The sequence below is a fragment of the Myodes glareolus genome, chromosome 8, assembly GCF_982192425.1.
Source record: "Myodes glareolus chromosome 8, mMyoGla1.1, whole genome shotgun sequence".
NCBI lineage: Eukaryota > Metazoa > Chordata > Mammalia > Rodentia > Cricetidae > Myodes > Myodes glareolus.
Window position 1 is genome coordinate 100,349,655 of NC_142033.1, and position 20,220 is coordinate 100,369,874.

The 20,220-nt window shown below is 50.1% G+C and overlaps 1 protein-coding gene across 1 annotated transcript in view; it reads right to left on the reverse strand.

Annotated features, from left to right (window-relative positions):
* Nucleotides 1-20,220, reverse strand: part of Vav1 (vav guanine nucleotide exchange factor 1) — a 46,168-nt gene that overhangs the window by 16,793 nt on the left and 9,155 nt on the right. Inside the window, exons 2-19 of the mRNA XM_087909229.1 lie at nt 11,270-11,386; nt 10,785-10,843; nt 10,626-10,694; nt 10,169-10,277; nt 9,985-10,080; nt 8,400-8,468; nt 8,154-8,257; nt 7,460-7,559; nt 5,571-5,666; nt 4,904-4,972; nt 4,671-4,757; nt 4,483-4,568; nt 3,584-3,716; nt 1,603-1,712; nt 815-916; nt 383-480; nt 276-298; nt 62-107 (exon numbers count right to left, since the gene is read on the reverse strand). Coding sequence (XP_087765355.1) covers nt 62-107; nt 276-298; nt 383-480; nt 815-916; nt 1,603-1,712; nt 3,584-3,716; nt 4,483-4,568; nt 4,671-4,757; nt 4,904-4,972; nt 5,571-5,666; nt 7,460-7,559; nt 8,154-8,257; nt 8,400-8,468; nt 9,985-10,080; nt 10,169-10,277; nt 10,626-10,694; nt 10,785-10,843; nt 11,270-11,386 — 1,573 coding nt within the window. The remainder of the gene's footprint in view (nt 1-61; nt 108-275; nt 299-382; nt 481-814; nt 917-1,602; nt 1,713-3,583; nt 3,717-4,482; nt 4,569-4,670; nt 4,758-4,903; nt 4,973-5,570; nt 5,667-7,459; nt 7,560-8,153; nt 8,258-8,399; nt 8,469-9,984; nt 10,081-10,168; nt 10,278-10,625; nt 10,695-10,784; nt 10,844-11,269; nt 11,387-20,220) is intronic.

The following is a 20,220-nucleotide window of genomic DNA, read 5'->3' on the forward strand; positions in this document are numbered from 1 at the left end:
GAGATGTGGTTTGCCTCCTCCCACTCCTGGAGTAGCATCCAGTTGCACTCCTCACACTCACCCAGTTCATTCCTTTTCTTGTCCTGGGCCCTTCGATGTAGCTTGTCCTAGAGGAAGAGATGACAGAAGTAGACACCTATTCCCAGCCAGGTGAATCCTTAGCGCTTCACTGTGCTTGTCCAGCCAAGGATGGCAATGCCCATTTCTAGGGTCTCCTGGTTCCTCTCTCATGAGCCTCTATGATCTCCCAAGTACAGAATGAAATTGGATCTTACCTTCTTCATAGTTCCTGAGAAATCTACGGAAGGGAAAAGTACATAGCTCAGAAGAAAATCCCCCGACAGAGAAGCAGCCCGCCTCCCTCACGTTGGCCTAGAAATACCTTGCCCATGGCGGCCACATGGAGGCACTCTCCCCAAACATTCCTTATGTGCAGGTGCCCTGCACCTATGACAGCGATATCCTTGGTAGAATGTACCTCTGGAATGCAAGACAGATAAAGGGGGAGTCATGGGGTGTTACTGGTACCCTAACCACCAACACATGTCCTTTGAAAGAAAGCAAAGGCCAAGCTTGGTGGTGGGCACCTGCCATCCCAGCATTGGAAGGATAAAGCAGATAGTGCATCCAAGTCTAGCCTGGGCTACTAAGGGAGACACTATCCAAACGAAGGATGAGGGGGAAGAGGAGAAGGAAGACAGGTGGAAGAAGCCCCAGTAGGGCTTCCCTTCTCTCAGGCAGGTGACCAGCGAAGGCTCTCTCTACAGAGGGAGGTCTGAGCAAGCCCCAGGCACAGTATCTCCCACATACACACCTGAGTAGCATCTGGCAGGCCTTGCAAGAAGTGGTCTCCTCAAAGGAGAACATCTGGAAGTCATGCCCATTGGCTGTGGCATTCTCTGGGTAGATGTTGGAGCTGAAAAGAGAATTTGAAAGCAAAGAACCAATACGTCATCCTGTACATGGATGAAGAGCATCCTACAGCATAAAGGCATCGCAGTAAATCTGGGCATCCGTGCGTGGATGTTTGAGTTGCATCCACCTTCAGGCTATTGTGAGTCAAGGTGCTGTGACTATCAACAGGGAGAGGAAGCAGGTGGGCGGGTACCAAAGGCTAGGAGAAGGGTGGAGAGTGATGGTTAAAGGGGTCCAGGGTCTCCTCTGAGGGTGATGAAAGGGTTTTGAGCTAAGAGGTGATAATTACAAGTTTCACAAGTGTTTAAGCGCCACAGAATTGTAGCTATAAGATGTTTGGGATTTGTTATGTAGCTTTCACCTCAATAGAATGAAAAGCAGGTAGAGGAGGAGGCAGAGGAAGAGAAGGAGATAAAAAGAGAGAAACAGACGGGAAAGTGGGAGTGGAGTGTGTACATGGAGGAAGAACCCGAGGACGGAAGAAGAAAGAGTAGAGAATGAAGGAAAAGGCAGAGGAGAAAGACGATGAGGCCTTGGTTCTTTATTTTGTCCTTTTGTTTTTTGTTTGCTGCTGCCGCTATTCTAGGTTTTTCATTTTTATCTTTTGAGTGTTTTGTTTTTAGTTCATTGTTGCTGCTGATTTTGTGGTGTGGAGAGCGAACAAAGCAACAGGAGAAGGAGACTCACATGGCCATTTCAAACTGTTCCATCCACTTCTTCTTCAGCTCCCGCGTCTTGAAGAACAGCTCATAGCCCTGGCCGCCTTGATCCTCGATCAGAAGGAACATGTGGCTCCACTGTATGTGGAGAGACAGATCTCAGACTGAACCCCTGCAGAAGGCAGGACTACAGCCAACCTGTCCCTCATCCATCAAGGTAAAGAACTGCTCTAGCGGCTGGACATACGCATGGGTGTGTTCACACAGGGCCGTCCAGACCATCCAAACACATCTGTGCCCAAAGCCACACACAGCCTTCTGCAGAAAGACACCAAGTCATTGTTTTTGTGTTTATCCTCCAAGTAGAGGGAAGAGAGGAAAGGAAGAGAGAGCTGATCAAAGAGGGAGACTTCAACTCTGTTGTGGAATATTATTTTAACTAGACAAAAATGTGTTCCATTTGTTTACGCTGCGGAATATTACTCTAACTGTGTAAAAGTGTGTTGCTGCATTTGTTTAACAAGGTAAGGATGTGTGCTTAATTATGTAAAGATGTGTTGCATCTGTTTCACCTTGCCTGTCTAAGGCACCTGATTGATCTAATAAAGAGCTGAACAACCAATAACTAGGCAGGAAAAAGAATAGGCAGGGATGGCAGAGGGAGAGAATAAATAGGAGAAATCTAGACTCAAGAGAAAGAGGGATGAGAGGAAGAGAGGAGAGAACAAGGGAGACACTTGGGACCAGAAGCCAAGCAGCCATCGGTCAGCCAGAAACAGAGAGAGCAGGAAAGTATAAGAGGTAAAGAGCTCTGAGGCAAATCATAGATAAAGAGAAACAGGTTAAGCTGAAAGAGCTAGCTGGAAACAAGCCTAAGGCCGAGCATCCAAAACTAATAATAAGTCTCCGCATCACGATTTGGGAGCTGGCCGGTGGCATACAACTCAAACAATTGGTCCACACTCTGACCAATGGATTCTTGAATAGCCCACTTCCCTCCCTCCCACACCCTTCACTGTATCGGACCGGTGTTACTTTCTTTGTAGAATCTGTTTCTTTTTTATCCTTAGTTCCTACAATGTAACCGTGATGGCAGAGGGACAACACCTAGGTTTATTGCTTCTTTTGTTGTTTGTTTTGTCTTTAGAGGTTTTTGTTTCTAGTTTGTAGTTACTATTGTTTTAGTAGCATAGAAACTGAGTTCAGGGCCTCCCACAATCACTCAACCACTGAGCTCATCCTATTACTCTTTTTTGCTTTTTTCTTTTGAGATAGGGTCTCACTAAGTTGCCCAGACTGACTTTGAACTCACTTTGTAAACCAGGCAGGCCTTGAACTTGGGTCCTCCAGCCACAGACTCCCAAGTTGCTAAGATTACAAGCCTGCAACACCAAGACCATGCCTACTTCAATCCTACCACCCAAAAGAATGATGCAAATACTGAAGGGTTCATTGTTGGACTAGGGCAGTGGCTCAGTCCATAAAGTGTTCAGGAACCTGAGTTCAAACCCCAGAACTTACATTAAAACTATCAGGAGTGGCCAAATGGTGGTGGTGCACGCTCTTAATTCCAGAACTATGGAGGCAGAGGCAGGCAGATCTCTGTGAGTTTGAGGCCAGCCTGGTCTACTAAGAGCGAGTTCCAGGATAGCCAGAACTATTACACAGAGAAACCCCATCTCAAAGTAGTGTGTGTGTGTGTGTGTGTGTGTGTGTGTGTGTGTGTGTGTAGTGATTATAATCCTAGAACTGGGGAAGCAGATATGGGTGACTCTCTGGGTCTCCCTGGTCAGCCAGTGTAAAGGAAAAAAAAAGAAACCAACGAGGTGGTAGATGGCCCCTGAGGAATGACACCTAAGCTTGCCTCTGGACTCCAACTCACACACAAAACAGAACTTTTAAACGAAAAGATTAAAGAGTAAGTAGTGAGATACTCTCTCTCTCTCACCCACACGCAGGCAACCCCAAGGCCAAGCTGCCTGAGTCAGAGTCCCCGTGACAGAGCCCACCTTCTTGTTGTCTCGCTCCCCGGAGGAGTCATCCCGAACTTGGAAGCTGTGCAGGTTCACCGAGGCCTTGAGGTCGTAGGAATCCCCGCGGCGCTTACAGATGAGCAGCGCTTTGTCCAACAAGAAGGCATACCTGCAAGCCGCCAGGTCAGGGGCCAGGTCTGACCCCTCCCAACTTCCCTCTCCTGCCTCTGCCCCAGCATCTTCAAGTCCTGTTCCTTCCTGCAGCGGATTCTAGCTCTGACCTTGACCAACTCAGAGAAGCTCAACAGCGCGCCCTAACCTCACCCATGTGATCCAAGTTGGCCCAGCCCTGTCCAATCTCTCTCAACCGCACATTGATCGAGGCTCCACGTTAGTTAAGGTGACTCCACCAACCATTCCATCTATCAGTTGGGCCCCACCGCCTACTTGATCCAGGCTCCTCTCCAAATCTAGGGACTTTGCCCACATGTCTGTTGAGGAAGCTGGCCCCACCAAGAATCCTTCAAGTATATCTTGACTCTGCTCCCAGCTGTCTATCAAGGCATTTAGCCATGCTCTCTGGCCAGACTGCACCCCAGATCCATGCTGACCCTACCTACTTATCTGTCAAAATACCTGGCCTCATATAACCATGGTGTCTCTTGCCTTTAATTCCAGCTCTCAGGAGGCTGTGAGTTCAAAGCCAGTCAGGGTTACATGGTAAGACCCTCTCTCACAAATAAGAGACTGTAGTCCTACACAGGCTCACCTCAAATCTGTGTTGACCTCGTGCACCTATCTAGAAATCAGGTTCCACTTACTGCCCAAGCATTTACTCACGCTAGACTCAAGTTGACCCTGCTCCACCCTCCACCTTAGCACTGGACCCTCCCACAATCTCTGCTCCTCCCTTGGTCCGAGTTTGCTCCACCCACCTGTCCGTCTTGGAGCGCCGTTCCACTGAGGCTATCTTGAGTTCACCATCAATCTTAGGTCGGCCATAGTTGGCCAGAGACTGGTCCTGCACGGTGGGTAGAGTGAGGTTTAAGCATGGATCCCCAATAGAGGGTCAGGATCCTGCCCGTGGGTCCACACCCTTGGCCCACCCGGCTCCGCCCCTCACCAGGTTCTCGATGGACAACTGGAAGTTTGTGATCTGCCGCAGGGTCTCGTTGTCCCTCTTGACCTCATTCACACACTGCGCCAGGTCCTGTGAATGGGAAACGGTAAAACAGTCTTTGTTGCCCGCACCCCTGGCCCAGTTCCTTCTATGGGTAGTAAAGGATCAACCCCCACCAGGAGGTAGAAAGGTTGCTGCCAGCTTGGGTACCCAACCAACGGCACCCACTCCCTCACCCTCATGGCGTCCAAAGCCAGTCGTAGGTTCTCCTTTTCCGTAGCATCTTGCGTGTGTTTCACCAGCTCCTGTGTGGACCAAGGAGTTAGATGTCACCTGGGCCTGCCCCTAGTCCCCAGAAAAACTTCCAACGAAGCCACTAGGGCTTCCTAGAGACTGACCCAAAAGCTAACCCCTCAAAGTCAACTCTTCCCTATCCTCTGTCACACCTTAGGATGCTGTAATGATTCATTTTAATTGTCATGTTGACAGTTGAGAATCACCTGAGAAGAGTCTCAGGGAGAGACTGTCTACACTGGCTTGCCTGTGTGCGTGTCTGTGGGGGATTATCTTAATTGTCTTCATGTGGATGGAAGGTTTGTCCCTTGTGAGTGCCTCCACTCCCGGGGTTCCTGGTCCTGGACTGTGCTAGTTCAGAGACTGCTCCAAGCATAAGTGAGGGAGCGTGCATTTGGTTGCTCCACCCTTGACTGTGGACACGGTCAGCTGCTTCCAGTTCCTGCCTTGACTTCCCAAGATGGTGGACTATAACCTAGAAAGTGAGCCAACTAAGCGCCTTCTCCCTTAAGGATGTCCCCCCACACCCCAGGCGTTTTTAACTGAGCAAGAGAAAGGAGTTTAGAAAAGCACCCAGCCACAGCCAGGGACCCCGCCTTGTGCTGGCACCTGGAGGAGGAGGTGGTACTTCAGCACCCTCTGCATGGGCACCATGAGCAGATCCCGCAGGGTGAATCGGCCGTTGTTAGCTCTTTGAGAACATTCCTGGCAGGGCAGAAAACAGGAGCATCATAGGAACCAGTTGAATGCAGGGGGGAGGGAGGAGGGGAGATGCACACAGACCACAGTACAGATGACTCCATCTGTAAAGTGCTTGCCATACCAACACGAGGAACTGAATTCCATCCCCAGAACCAACCCACAGTAAAAACAAATAAACTGGGTGTGTTGGTGCAGGCAGTTGTGAGCTCAGCACTGAGAAAGCAGAGACAGGCTGACCCCTGGTGCTCACCCAAGACCAGCCTAACAAAATGAACAAGCCTCAGGTCTCTGTGAGAGACCCTGTCTGAAAAACAAGGCCCAGCGGCTGGTGAGATGGCTCAGCAGGGAAAGAGGCTTGCCATCAAACCTGAAATCTGAGTCCAGTCCCCGGTACCCCCACAGGCACACTCTGGCACGTGCACACGGAGAGAGCAAATAAATAAGGAATACATAAATGTAAAAGAGGAACTGAAGAGATGGCTTGGTGGTTAAGGGCACCGGCTGCTCTGGTAGAGGACTTGGGTTCGATTCTCAGCACCCACACAGAGACTCAACTATCTGTGACTCCAGTTCCAAGAGGTCTGATGCCGCCCTCCGGCATCCACAGGCATTGCCAGAAAGAGGTGCACGTGACATACGTGCAGCCAAAACTCACACACACATAAACTAAAAATAAGTCAAATTAGAAAGAGGTGGAGTGTGATAGAGGAAGCTACCCAGTGCTGACTTTTGGCCACTACGTGAGCATGTACACATGTACATATGCACACACGCGCGTGCACACTTTGATAGATCTGTATTTGAGTAGCTTTCTATTCCCATGCCTTTCACCGCAGTCCACGCAGCGCACAGCACCTCCCAACAGGGGAATAAGGATGGGGGTGCTGAGGGCTGACAGGGGCTTCCAGTGCTGGAGAAGCCAGTGTGGGAGGGAGAGGAACCGTGGGCCACATTGCCTGGCATCAGGGCTCATTGTGAGGTCAGAGCTGGGTTCAGGGTCAAGACTGGCCATCCCAAAGTCAAGGCTCTACTGGGGTACGGACTCCGAGTTGTGGGTCATGTCCTCCCTGATCTCTTTTTTCTGCATGGCCTCTGGAAGCGTCTCCCTTCAATGACCCCCAGCTAGGGGCTGGGGAGTGGTTCAGTTGGAAAAAGGCTTACCATGCAAATATAAAGACCTGAGTTCAAATGCCCAGCACCCACGTGAACAGCCACATATGTCTAACTCTAGCAGTGGAGCGGGGGGGTGTTGGCAGGGGGACAGAGACAGATACTCAGTGCTCACTGACCTGCAAGTCTGGTCAATCAGTGAGCTTCAGGCTCAGCAAGAGACCATTTCTCAAAATATAAGATGGGGAGCCATAATGGAGGACACCAGGCACCAACCTCTGGCCTCCAAATACACACACACACACACACACACACACACACATCAGGCACGGTGGTGACCACTTTTAATTCCAGCTCTGGGAAAGTAGAGACACACAGGTCCCTGGGGCTCCCTGGACAGGCTAGTCTACTAGGTGAGATCAAGAGCAGTGAGAGACACTGTCTCAAAAACCAGGGTGGGTGGTGAGAGCCAAAGCTGTCCTCTGACATCCATAAGCATGCACGCACACACACACACACACACACACACACACACACGCACGCATGAACAAGCAGACACATATACACGTGCACACCCCATGCACAAAGGATTGTAAACTGCAAAGTGGACCCAACTCCGTCTGTCCCGTGCTCCCCGATACCCATAGAGCAGAGCGGGGGAACCCTCAAGGGTGGCACAGCCCCACCTCCAGCTTCATCTGCACATCCTCCCTCGCTGTGGCCACTTGATCCAAGCGCTTGCTGGCTGACTCCACCTGACTGCAGTAACGGCCATAAACAAGGAACCTGCGGGCCAGGGTGGGACACCACAGAAGGGTGATTATAAGGTTAGGGAATCTAAGCGCCCATTCTGGCCTCTTTCATCTGAATGCATAACCCCGAGCCACAGTTTCCCCATCTCTAACACAGGCCTGGCAGCAGTACCTCCCAGAGGGTTGCTATGGCAGTAAACAGTGTACAGCTGAGGCTCTTCCCAAACCGTCACAGTCTGCAGCCAACGGCTGTTGACATCACAGTTATAAGCACCACCTGTGTGCCAGTCCCTGTGCTGAGGACCTTGTTCAGTGCTTTATCCGATCCTCACTGTAACCCTGGACACGCAGATTCACAGATGAGGGAACTCAGTCGAAGTAAAAATACCAAGAGCTGGGAAAGCCAGCTCAGGGCATGGTCAGGGTAGAGCCCCTGCCTATTATCCCCCAGTGAGGGGTTGGGGTCCTGGTCATGGAGAGAGGCCTCACCTGGAATCCCCCAAGTCCTGGATTCATTCAACCTCCATCCCTCACTCAGTGAAGAACCCTGCCCAGTGTTCGCTGCCTAGTATTCCCTGCCCACTCGGGCACGGCTGTGACCCTCAGGGTCTAGTCAGCCACGTCTCACCTCTCCTTATACTTGATGAAGACTTGGTACAGCATTGTTGCTCCCGGGGCGGCCAGGGCATCCTTCAGCTCCCTCAGGAAGTGGGTGTGCACAGAGAGCAGCTCCTACCCCAAGGGAAAGAGGAAGGAAGAGATGGGGCTGAAGCCTGGGCACAGGCACAGAATGACAGGAGAGGAGAGAGTGGTGCACACGCCCCAAGGCAGGTTACAGTCAGAGGCGAAGAGGTCTGGGAACCTGCCGGCTCACCTCGATGTTAACGAAGATGGTCTCCATGTCTTGAGGCTTGAGGAATCGCTGTAGGGGCTTCATGAAGTGCTGGAGAGAGTCACAGGAGGTAAGAGAAAGAGGATCCCCCATCCAGCTCACCCAGAAAAAGAACAAGGCAGAAGACGCACAAACAGCAAGGGGTTGAGAGGCAGACACAGACAAGACAGACAGAAACAGCAAGGAAGAAAAGACAAAGAAACAGACAGAGAGAGGGAGACAGAAACAGAGATGGTTCAGAAAGACACAGACACCCACACAGAGACAGAAATGAGGCAGAGAGAGAGAGAGAGAGAGAGAGAGAGAGAGAGAGAGGTAGGGGGGACAGCTAAAGTGTACCAGAGACATGGAAATGGGCAGAAACAGAAACAGACAGGAGCAGAAACAGAGAATTAGAGAATGAGACACACACTGGGGAGGAGGGGTGAACAAAAGAAAGACAGATAAATAGACAGAAAGAGACAGACAAAAGAAATGGAGACCCAGACATGGTGACACATGCCATCCCCGCGCTTCAAGGCCAGCTGGGCTACACAGTGAACATATGTCTCACAGAAAGAAAATCTGAGGGATGAAGGGATGGCTCCGTGGTTAAGGACACTTGCTGCTCTCGCAGAGGACCTGGTTGGATTCCTGCACCCAGGTGGTTGTTCTCAACCAGTCTGGGAGACCTGGCGCCCTCTTCTAACCTCCCTAGGCACCAAACCCTCATGTGGTGCACACACACACATCCAGGTAAAACACTCACCCATAAAATAAAATGAATAAATTTTTAAAAATTAAAGAAAAAATCAAGAGAAAGGAAATGTCCATACAAAAAACTGTCTCCCGGTTCCAAGGCAGAGTTATCACTAATTGCCCCAAAGTGGACACCATCAAAATCCACCTGTAGATGAGAGATCAAGTGTGGTTCTTCCACACACTGGAATATTGCTCAACGATGAGCAGGCTCTGACACAGTGGAGGGACCCCAAGGATGCTGTGCTAGGTGAGAGAACCAGACACAAAAAGACCACACAGTGTGGGGCTCTAGACAGGAAATGTCCAGAACAGGAAAATTCAGAGACAGAAGGTGGATTTGTGGGTCCTGGGGGTTGGGGAGAATGGAAAATCGAAAGTTAACAGCTGAGGTATAGAGTGTGTGGCACAGACCGCCCATCGCTGGATTTGACAAATGACTGAGTGGGCTGTTTAGTGTATTTATCCACCTCTGTTAACCTGGGATTTTAACAATGGAGCCAGGTATGGTGGCACATGCTTGTCAGAAAGCCGAGACAGGGGCTGGAGAGATGGCTCAGAGGTTAAGAGCGTTGCCTGCTCTTCCAGAGGTCCTGAGTTCAATTCCCAGCAACCACATGGTGGCTCACAACCATCTGTAATGAGGTCTGGTGCCCTCTTCTGGCCTGCAGACATACACACAGACAGAATATTGTATACATAATAAATAAATAATAATTTAAAAAAAAAAAAAAAGCCGAGACAGAAGAATTGTGAGTTTGAGGGCAGCCTGGGCTTTGGGGAAGACAGGGAGGAGACATCGCTGGTAGGGACCATGGGCGCCGCGTACCTGATGGATGGAGCCCAGCGTGTCCGTATACTTCTCCTCGGTCTGCTGGATCTCCCGCAAGCAGCAGCAGCGTTTGTCGTACTCAGTCATCTTGGGCTGTGGACAAGGATGACAGAGGTTGGTGGAGCGCTCTACAGGCGTGCTCGCCCTGTCCACCTGCCCAGCCCTTCCCGGACCCACGCACCGGCGTAGGCACGGACTCCGATCGCATGAGGTCCTCATAGATCTCATCCCCCTCTGCCTCCTCATTCTCCACGCAGTCATAAAGGTCCTCATCTTCCTCTGTGGTGTCACTGGGGAAAAGATTCAGCCATGTCCCCAAGCCAAGGACACATCAGATCCCTTCAGAGTCAAAGCTAAATCCGCAATGCCCTCAAGCCTTTAAATCTGTCCCCAGGACAGATCTGTGTTCCCTCAGACTCCAAGACAAAGCTGTGTCCCCTTGGACCCTAGGACAGATCCATGACCCCTAAGACCCTAAGTCAGATCCATGTCACTCTAACTCTGGGACAGATCCATGTCCCCTCAAACCCTGGAACAGATTCATGTCACCCAGACCCTAGGTCAGATCCATGTCCCCTCAGACCCCAGAAAGATCCAGTGTCCACTGTGTCCTGCACACATCAAACCTCAATACTCACTCAATCTGGTCTGAAAGGCCACTGTAAATATCTTCGTCGCCCACGGTGCTGTCGTCCGTTGGGAAAGGCCTGCGAGACAGAAAGGTGTAAGCAGAGCACTGGGACGGTGGGCAGGAGCTTCAGGGAGGCCCCAGACCCACAGTCCTGACTGCTACTCACATGATTCCTTTGTTCTGGGCGATGGGTGTCCATGACAGGGCAGACAGGGTGTAGATGACCTGCGGTGAGGACATAGCTGCTCAGAATCCCTTTTCATGCCCCCTCCCGGGCTCCCAGCACTAAAGCTGTCCCTTGAGACTTTGAGGAGCGTAGTTCAGCATCTCCCCTATATCCCGACACCACAAGCAAAGCCTCTCCACGTGATCACTCAGGCAGGGCGAGGCAATAGCTTGTTACATAGGAGGAACTGGGGATCAGAGAGGCAGAACCATTTAGCCGAGATCACACAGCAAGCAGGTGGGCAGATCCTAGAACTCATCCCACAGGCCCCAAGCCCATAATTCAGGCAGCATCCTAGAAGGCCCACCTGGCTATGCTACCAGTGCCCTCAATAATCTACGGGCACACACACATGCATACACACACATCAAGTAATAATGGAAAGAGATTGAGGCCAACCTCTGGGCACGGGGAATCCAGCTCACCTTTCCAAAGTCCTGTACATCAAAGAGGTCGAAGGCCTCAAAGAGTTCACTGCGCTTGAGGCCGAACTTCTCACAGCAAGTAGACAGGAAGGTCCGGATGTTCTTAAGACACAGGAACTGTAGGGAAGAGAAATGAGGATGGAACACACCATGGCCTGTGTGCACACAGAGAGACAGACAGACACACACACACACACACACACAGGCAAACTGGGAACTAGATATATAAATCAACATGTGCATACATAAAAATAAAGCAGGGCCAGGAGAAAGGCTCAGCAGGTGGAGGTGCCCGCTGTGCAGTTCCGAGGCCCTGAGCTCCAGAACCCACATCGAGAGGAGAGAACGGATCCACAAAGTCGTCCTTTGCCCTCCACACGTGTGCTGTGGCACATGTGTGCACAGCCACACCCACAGTGACAATGATGAAGATAAGCAAAACTATGCCGGTCTTAAATTCATATGTAACCCTGGCTAGTACTGAACTTACATATGTAACCCCGGATAGCACTGAACTTACATATGTAACCCCGGATAGCACTGAACTTACATACATATGTAACCCCGGATAGCACTGAACTTACATGTGTAACCCCGGATAGCACTGAACTTACATATGTAACCCTGGCTAGCACTGAACTTACATATGTAACCCTGGCTAGCACTGAACTTACATATGTAACCCTGGCTAGCACTGAACTTACATATGTAACCCCGGATAGCACTGAACTTACATACATATGTAACCCCGGAGAGCACTGAACTTACATGTGTAACCCCGGGTAGCACTGAACTTACATGTGTAACCCCAGCTAGTACTGAACTTACATATGTAACCCCAGCAAGCACTGAACTTACATATCCTCCTGCCTCCAGGTAGTAATGAGGGCCTGAATGTGTCACCCATAGCCAGCTAGGACATGTTATATTTTTATCCCATATATTTGTGTGTGAGCAAGTGCACACGTGGAAGTCAGAGAACCCTTGGTGGAATCGGTTCCTCCCTTCCACCATGTGGGTCCAGGGCATCAAACTCAGATCATCAGGCTTGGTGGCAAGCACCTTTACCCCTGAGCCCTCTCTCTGGGCCCTAAAAATGCTGTTTTTAAGACAAGATAATGTTTGCCGAAATCCTAGACCACGTGCAAGGGGTGGTGATGGAGCTTATCAGCAGCTGCATCAGGCAGGGAGGGTGGAGATGGGCTCCAAGAGCCACAGAGGATGGACACGTTCGTTATCTCGGCAAGGATGTGGGTGGCACAAGGGTTTACAGTAACGAGAAGTGATTGTGTGGAGAACCCAAAGACTTGAGCGCCGTATAGGAAAATTAGACTCTGTGCTGAAAACGAGAGACTGGTTGTCCGGCCCTCAGTGACACATCTACATTAATGCCAACCCAACAGAGGCTCAGGAACGTCATTCGGGGAGACAGAAAGACCACGAGAGCCAGATGACGGCACGCTGAGAGATGCTGTCTGACAGGTGTGACAAGCGTCTCTTGGGAACTGATAGCAGTTGCAGGTGCCTGTATGGGATCAAGCCAGCCCGACCCCAGAACAGACTGGGAGGCCCCACCCCTGAGAATCACTCTTTACTGATGGTATGGTCACTGGTGGGGTTCCCGAGCTCCAGAGAATACATCACACAAGGGCAACACTAACCAGGTATATTGTTTATAAAAGCAACATGAAGTTGGGAGGAAGTATATTGGATGTGATACAGAAGGAGAAGGAGGGGTGGGTGGAGGTATGATTATAGCTCAATGAATCCATGTTTAAAATCCTCAAGAGTCGGGGCTAAGAACTTGGAAACAACTTAGATGCCCCTCAACTGAAGAATGGATAAGGAAAATGTGGTACATTTACACAATGGAGTACTACTAAGTGTAGGAGGGTCTTCTGTCTATGTGTTACTTTCACTGGTTAAATAAAGAGACTGCCTTGGCCTTTTGATAGGGCAGAAAATTAGGTGGGCAAAGTAGACAGAACAGAATGCTAGGAAGAAGGGAAGTGTGGCGGACGCCATGGCTCTTCTCTCCAGGACAGATGCTGGTTAGACTCATGCCGGTAAGCCACAGTCAAGTGGCGATACAGATAATTAGAAATGTGTTAGATCAATATGTGAAAGTTAGCCAATAGGGGCTGGAGATAATGGATCAGGCAGCAATTTAATACAGATCTCAGTGTGATTATTTTGGGCATAAGCTAGCCAGGCGGCCCGCTGCTCCTCAATACAATAATTAAGTGGTTAAAAATAATAAAAATAGTGACATCTTGAGATTTGCCAGCAAATGGATGGAACTAGAAAAAAAACAATATTGAGTGAGGTAACCCAGATCCAGAAAGACAAATATCACATGTACTTACTCATAAGCAGCTTTTAGACATAAAGCAAAGAAAAACCAGCCTACAGTTCACAACCCCAGAGAAACTAGACAACAAAGAAGACCCTAAGAAAGACATATATGGATCCCCTAGAAAGGAGAAAAAGACAAGATCTCCTGAGTAAATTGTGAGCTTGGGGGCAGGGAGAGGGTGGAATGAGTGAGGGAAGGAAGGGAGGGGAGAAAAATGTGTAGCTCCATTTAAAACAATGGAAAAAGAATCGGGACTGGAGAGGTGGCTCAGTGGCTAAGAGCACTTGTTGATCTTGTAGAGGACCAGCACCCATGATAGCTCACAACCATCAATGCAGCCCAGCTGCAGGGGACCTGGTGTCCTTTGTGGGCACCAAGCATGCTCAAGACACACAGACAGACAGACACACGGACAAGACACTCAATCACATAAAACAAAGCAAATATTTTTGATATCAAGAATAAAGAGGTATTTGCCAATACTTCTTTTTCTCTTAACATTAATTTTTGCTTTATTCTTGAGAATTCATCACATATACAGCGAAATATGATTGTGTCCACCTTGTCAATCCCTCCAAACCACCCCCAACACGGTCCTCACACAACTTCATGGTCTTTTTGTCTTTTACAGTCCACTAAGTTCAATTTATGTGCTGCCCACGTGGGCGTGGTTGTGGGGCATTCGCAGGAACATGAGAAACCCACCAGTGATCACACTCTCAGCAAAGAATGGTTCTTCACCCCCAGAAACTGTGCACCATCAACAGTTCCTCAGAAAGGGTGGACTAGCACCGGCCGCCCACCCATCTTTGCTGGCTTGGCCTTGTGCAGGTACCCAGAGCTGTGGCCAGGTCATGAGGAATCTGACTGCCATGCCCAGAAGACAGACCATCTCACAGCATCCCTCTCCGGCTCTCATATTCTTCCCCCCTCCTCTTGTGAGACTTTCCCTGAGCTTTGGATTGGGGGAGGACATATTTCAACAATTTCCAAGATTGAGCTATAAACACAATGCAAATTTCTACTAAAATTATTTTTTTTAGTTATCACACTTGGCACATGACTCATAAGATTGTGTAGAAAACCATAGCATTATCAACACTAGACAAGATGTTCTGACAATGGCAAATTCACATGGGACTGCTGCCCTTGCAAGATACTAAAAATATCAGAAATGTTGCATGTGTATGCAGGTGTCCTCTGTGTGCATGTGTGTGCAGGTATACTGTGTGTACAGGTGTCCTGTGTGTGCATGTGTGTGCGGGTGTTCTGTTTGTGCAGGTGTTCTGTGTGTGCAGGTGTCCTGTGTGTGCAGGTATACTGTGTATACAGGTGTTCTGTGTGCATGTGTGTACAGGTGTGTCCTGTGTGTGCAAGTATTCTGTGTGCAGGTGTGTACAGGTGTTCTGTGTGTGCATGTGTGTGCAGGTGTCCTGTGTGTACAGGTGTTCTGTATGTGCAGGTGTACTGTGTGTGCAAGTGTACTGTGTATACAGGTGTCCTGTGTGTGCAGGTGTATTGTGTGTGCAGGTGTCCTGTGTGTACAGGTGTTCTGTGCATGCAGGTGTGTACAGGTGTCCTGTGTGTGCAAGTGTTTTGTGTGTGCATGTGTGTGCATGTGTCCTGTGTGTACAGGTGTCCTGTGTATGCAGGTGTCCTGTGTGTGCAGGTGTCCTGTGTGTACAGGTGTTCTGTGTGTGCATGTGTGTGCAGGTGTACTATGTGTGCAAGCAGAGGGCAGTTTGACACTGCCTTCCTCGTTCATGCCCCCATTTCTCTACTGAAACAGAGTCTCTCTGTATGCCACAGATCGCTAGCTGGCTGACTCAACCTCCCAGTGTCGCCGGTCCTGGGGATCCGAACTCAGGTCCTCACACTTTACCCACTATCTCTTCTGTCCTCAAAAGTTATCATCATAAATCTACAGTGAATCCAACAGTGTGATAATGGCTGCCAGGCTTCAAGATGGGCATCATGGTGCCCAGCTCCAAGTGATCCTCCTGTAATCCCCTGCCATGCTGAAGGAAATGGCCTTGTGTGACTAAGAGTATTAGTGAAAGTAGCGATAAGGGACTTGTCAAGAGTGGGCACGGTGGCCTTGTGGGTTCTCTTTGACTTCTTGCGTCATTTGACCACAGCCATGTTGAAAGGCTACTCAATCAGTGCTGTGGGGGAGATCTGAGGTTCTGCACGGCTGAGCCACCTGGGAAGCGGATCATCAGACGACAGTGCCTCCGTCGACATTTGACTGTGGCCTCACAAGAAACCTCAAGGGTGAACTAACTGCCCAGCTGAGCCACTTCAGAACTCCTGACCCAAAGAGCCTACGAGAACCGTACTACCGAGCCGTGGAAGTACTTGTTGCACACGGATAAGCAAGTAAGAGGAGACAAGACATGTGCAGGGGAGAGCTATGTCTACAGCATCTTGTGATTTAGTGATAAGACCAGGCGAAGAGCTTGACCTGGTGTGAGCCCTCAGCATCAGGAAATGATTGTCATTGTCATCACAGTCAGGAACATCACCACTACTATCATCACTACCATCATCACCACCATCATCACCACCATCACCATCATCATCACTATCATCAGCATCAGCCATTGCCATCACTACCACCATCACCATCATCACCACCACCATCACCATCATCATCACTACCATCATCACCATCACCACCACCATCACCATCATCACCACCATCACCATCATCACCACCATCATCACTATCATCAGCATCAGCCATTGCCATCACCACCACCATCACCATCATCATCACTACCATCATCACCATCATCACCACCACCATCACCATCAATACCAGCGCCATCATCAGCACCATCATCGTTATCACCATTGACACCACCCTCATCATTTCCATCCTTACTATTGCCACCATCCCCATCACCGTGACCACCCCTGTCAGCATCACCATCATCACCACCACCATCACCATCAATACCAGCACCACAATCACCATCATCATTACCACCATTGTTTGCTATCACCAACCCTGTCACCATTTCCATCATCATCATCATCATCATCACAAGCATCACCATGATTGGTGTACACAGCTCTGCCACCATCAGCCTACTCTTCCAATGGGTAAGTCTCTACTAATGGACACGTGGTATTGGTCACACCATATCACACTGGTCTGTACTGGTGGTGGAATCTCAGTAAATGCACCATTCATCATGACGGCAGAGTTCAGGTCTCAGCAACCATTGCTCCCCAGCTCCTGGCCCATGTGGCATCAGTATAAAATGATAACAGGAATGGATGCTATCATTGCAAACTTATTGAGTAACTAGTGAAGCTAAGCCCATTTGCTCTTTGCCTAGAGAAGTCTAAACTCTCCTTTGTTTAGGATTTGCATGTGTACATGTATTTGCTTGTGTGTGTGTGTGTGTGTGTGTGTGTGTGTGTGTGTGTGTGTGTGTGTGTTGGTTCAGGTATGCATATATGGAAGTTGGAAGACAACCTCGGTGTTGGTGCTTGTCATATAGCATGCTTGAGCCAGGGTTTCTCTGTTGTTCCATGCCTGTGAGCCTCCAGGGTCTCCCCTGTTTCCACCTCCCATCTCACCCCAGGGCTACCTCACATCCTTTTGACTTTCCACTGGGTTCTAGGAAGCAGGCTCCAGCCTGCACACTTCCTTGGCAACTGCTTTCCCCCTTGAGCCCTTCTTCCTGCTTGTGAGACAGGTTCTCATGTAGCCAGGATGGCCTCAAATTCACTGTATAGCCAAGGATGAGGATGTGGTCCTTCATCCTGCCTCCACCTCTTGGTATGCTCAGGATGGGGGAGTGCACCCCCAGGTTAGGTTTTCGTGGTGCTGTGAGTGGTATCCAAGACCCCATGCAAGCCAGAGAAGTGTTCGATCCACTGAGTCACTCAAAGACTCGCTCTTAGATTTGGGAAACTATTTGAAACCTGGGACTGGGGGTGGGGCTCAAGAGAAGTTCTGTTTAGGGAGGGGGAGGGTCTCCTGAGGACCCTACCCTACCTCCCTGGGGAGCTAATGACTTCTGAGGAAGAGAGGGGAATTTTCTTCGGCAACACAACCGCTGGGATGTGGCCCTCACCCCCAACTCCTGTCAGAAACACTGACGCAACTCCCTGGGCCACTAAAAACAAAAGATTTCAAAGTATAAGCAGGACTGGTTGAGAAAAAAGGAGCTAAGAGACGGTGACAGAGCAGATGTGATCGAAGTGTTTGTCTGCACGTATCAAACCATTAAAGACCAAAGACGACATCTTTATTTCCAAGTCACTAAAGAAAATCTGGGAGTTGGCTCAGTTGGTAAAGCAAAGATCTGGGTCCGATGCCCAAATCCCAGGATGCACTGGGACACTAGTAATCCTAGCGATGGGGAGGTGGAGACAGGAGGCTCCCCGTCTTGCTGAGTTGATAAAAGTGCCTGTGCTGAATATAATGGGGGGAGAGGGTGGCTAGAGAAAGGGTCCACAGCTGAAACTATCTTCCAAGGACCCAAGTTTGGTTCCTAACCCATATCACAACCACTAACGACTCCAGCTCTGGAGGATCTGACTCCCTCTCCTGGTCTCCTCAGGCATCTGTACTCATGAACACTCATGAACACGCACACTCACACGCGACACACACACACACACACATACACACGGGCATGGGCACGGGCATACACATTCACATATAAAAAATAGTAGTGATAATAGGGTTAATTTTTTTTTTTAAGTACACCATGAAGACCGACTCAGGGAGACATCACGGCTGTCCTCCGGCCTCCACACACAACTTCACGGGTACATGGAAACACAAACATGTGCACAAATACGTACAGATACAGGCACAGTCACCAAAGATGAAAATGGCTGAACGAAGCCGAGGCCCGCCAAGGGACGTCACGCGCCCAGAGTCACACCTGTGACCAGTGTGGAGGACACAATGGAGCATGAAAGCCAAGCCCTCACAGGGACATCCGAGAAGTTATACACACCACTCAGAAGTCCTGTGGGCCCCAGGCTAACCCCAGACAGACAGCAGGCCACCAGGGGTGAGAGGTGTCTGGCTGGCCTAAAACAGGAAACCCCCCTCCTAACCTCAGAGCATCAGCTGAGCTCTGAGACTGCCTTCCCTCCAGTCACATGACCCCTCCAAAGGGGGTATGATTCATCACCCCTTCCAGAGCTCAGAGTGGCCAGTGAAAGAGCATGGCTCCTTCAGAAGGCGGCAGTGACTGCGGTTAGACCACGAGAAGAACTTCCCAGTAACATGAGGTATGTGAGAAGGTGAGAGGAGGCCAGGAAGCCGCTCGCTGGCTGCAGGAGGCATGTGGAAGGTTCTTCCCTGTTTTGTGGGACAAGGCCTCAACTTCCCTCTTTCTTCAGGATGAAAGAGGGCCATGGTGGTCGGGGGAAGAGGGGGGCAACAAGGCCTTAGGCAAATCAGCAGGCAGGCATGGTCAAGTCGGAAGTTGGCTCTCGGGTGCCTCTGCCCAAAATAGAGATAATTCTGTTCAAGGAAGTAGCAGTGGGGGCTAGAGGCCTCTGCTGGGGGCTGGGAAAAGTCACCCAGGCTGAACACAAATTCTGTCTTCTGTGCTTTCCACACCCACAACCCCAACCCGGGGAGACCACGGGAAACAGGAAATGCCTTACCAAGCCTAGCTGGGGAGGATAGAAAAGGGTAGCTGGATGGCATCTTCCAGACTCTGCCTGGCTCACTGAGACAGCCACAAGGCTGCCCTGAGAGGGTGGCCATGCTGTGCATCCTGTCCAGAGCTTTGAAGTGGGGGGCTGACGACGCACCCTTCAACAGAGTCTAACGCATTCTGGGAGTGAGGCTGCCTCTCGTCTCCCCTCTCCTCATACCCTAGCAAGCCCTGAGTCTCCACCAGCAGGGAGTGTTAGGTTAACCTAGGTAAGCAGGGGGCCTTGGGCAGGTCATATTAACCTTCATTATTTGAGTTCCCCAACTGAAGCCAGGAATGAAATTGCAGTATGGTGGTATATACCTGTAATCTCAGCCTCAGGAAACTGAGGCAGAGGGGTGGCTTTAAGTGAGATAAGCTGGGGCTACATAGTTCCAGGTTGGCCAGGGTTATACGTGACCAAAATGGGTGGAAACAAGGCCAAGGGAGGGGAGGGGAGGATAGAGGAGGAGACAGGAAGATAGGAGAGGGGGAGGGGGATGGGAGAGAGGAGAGAAAGATAGGAGAGAGGGGGAGAAGAGGGGAGAGAGGGGAAAGGAGGAGAGAAGAGGGTGTCCTGTAGCAATTTCCTCTAAGATGAAACCTTCCACGTTGAAAAGAAGCTCATTAAGACACAGGATGTCCTAAGAGGAGGTGATACACTCCATCCTACAGAGAAACACGTTAAACTCAGGGAATAAACAACAGAAAGTAAACAGGAAGTCCCTAAAACAGACCAGATTCTCTAAGTCCCTCCCTCCCCAAGGCCAAGCTGTAAGAACTGCTTATGGCTGAACTGCCCAGAAGTTCAGACAGGACAGGGCACCTGGAAGAGATTGCCCTGCTTGCAGGCTGTGCGGTGCCCTCCAGGTTTCCAGCAAGCACCGTCCATGCTGAGCCTCAGCAAGGCAACTGTC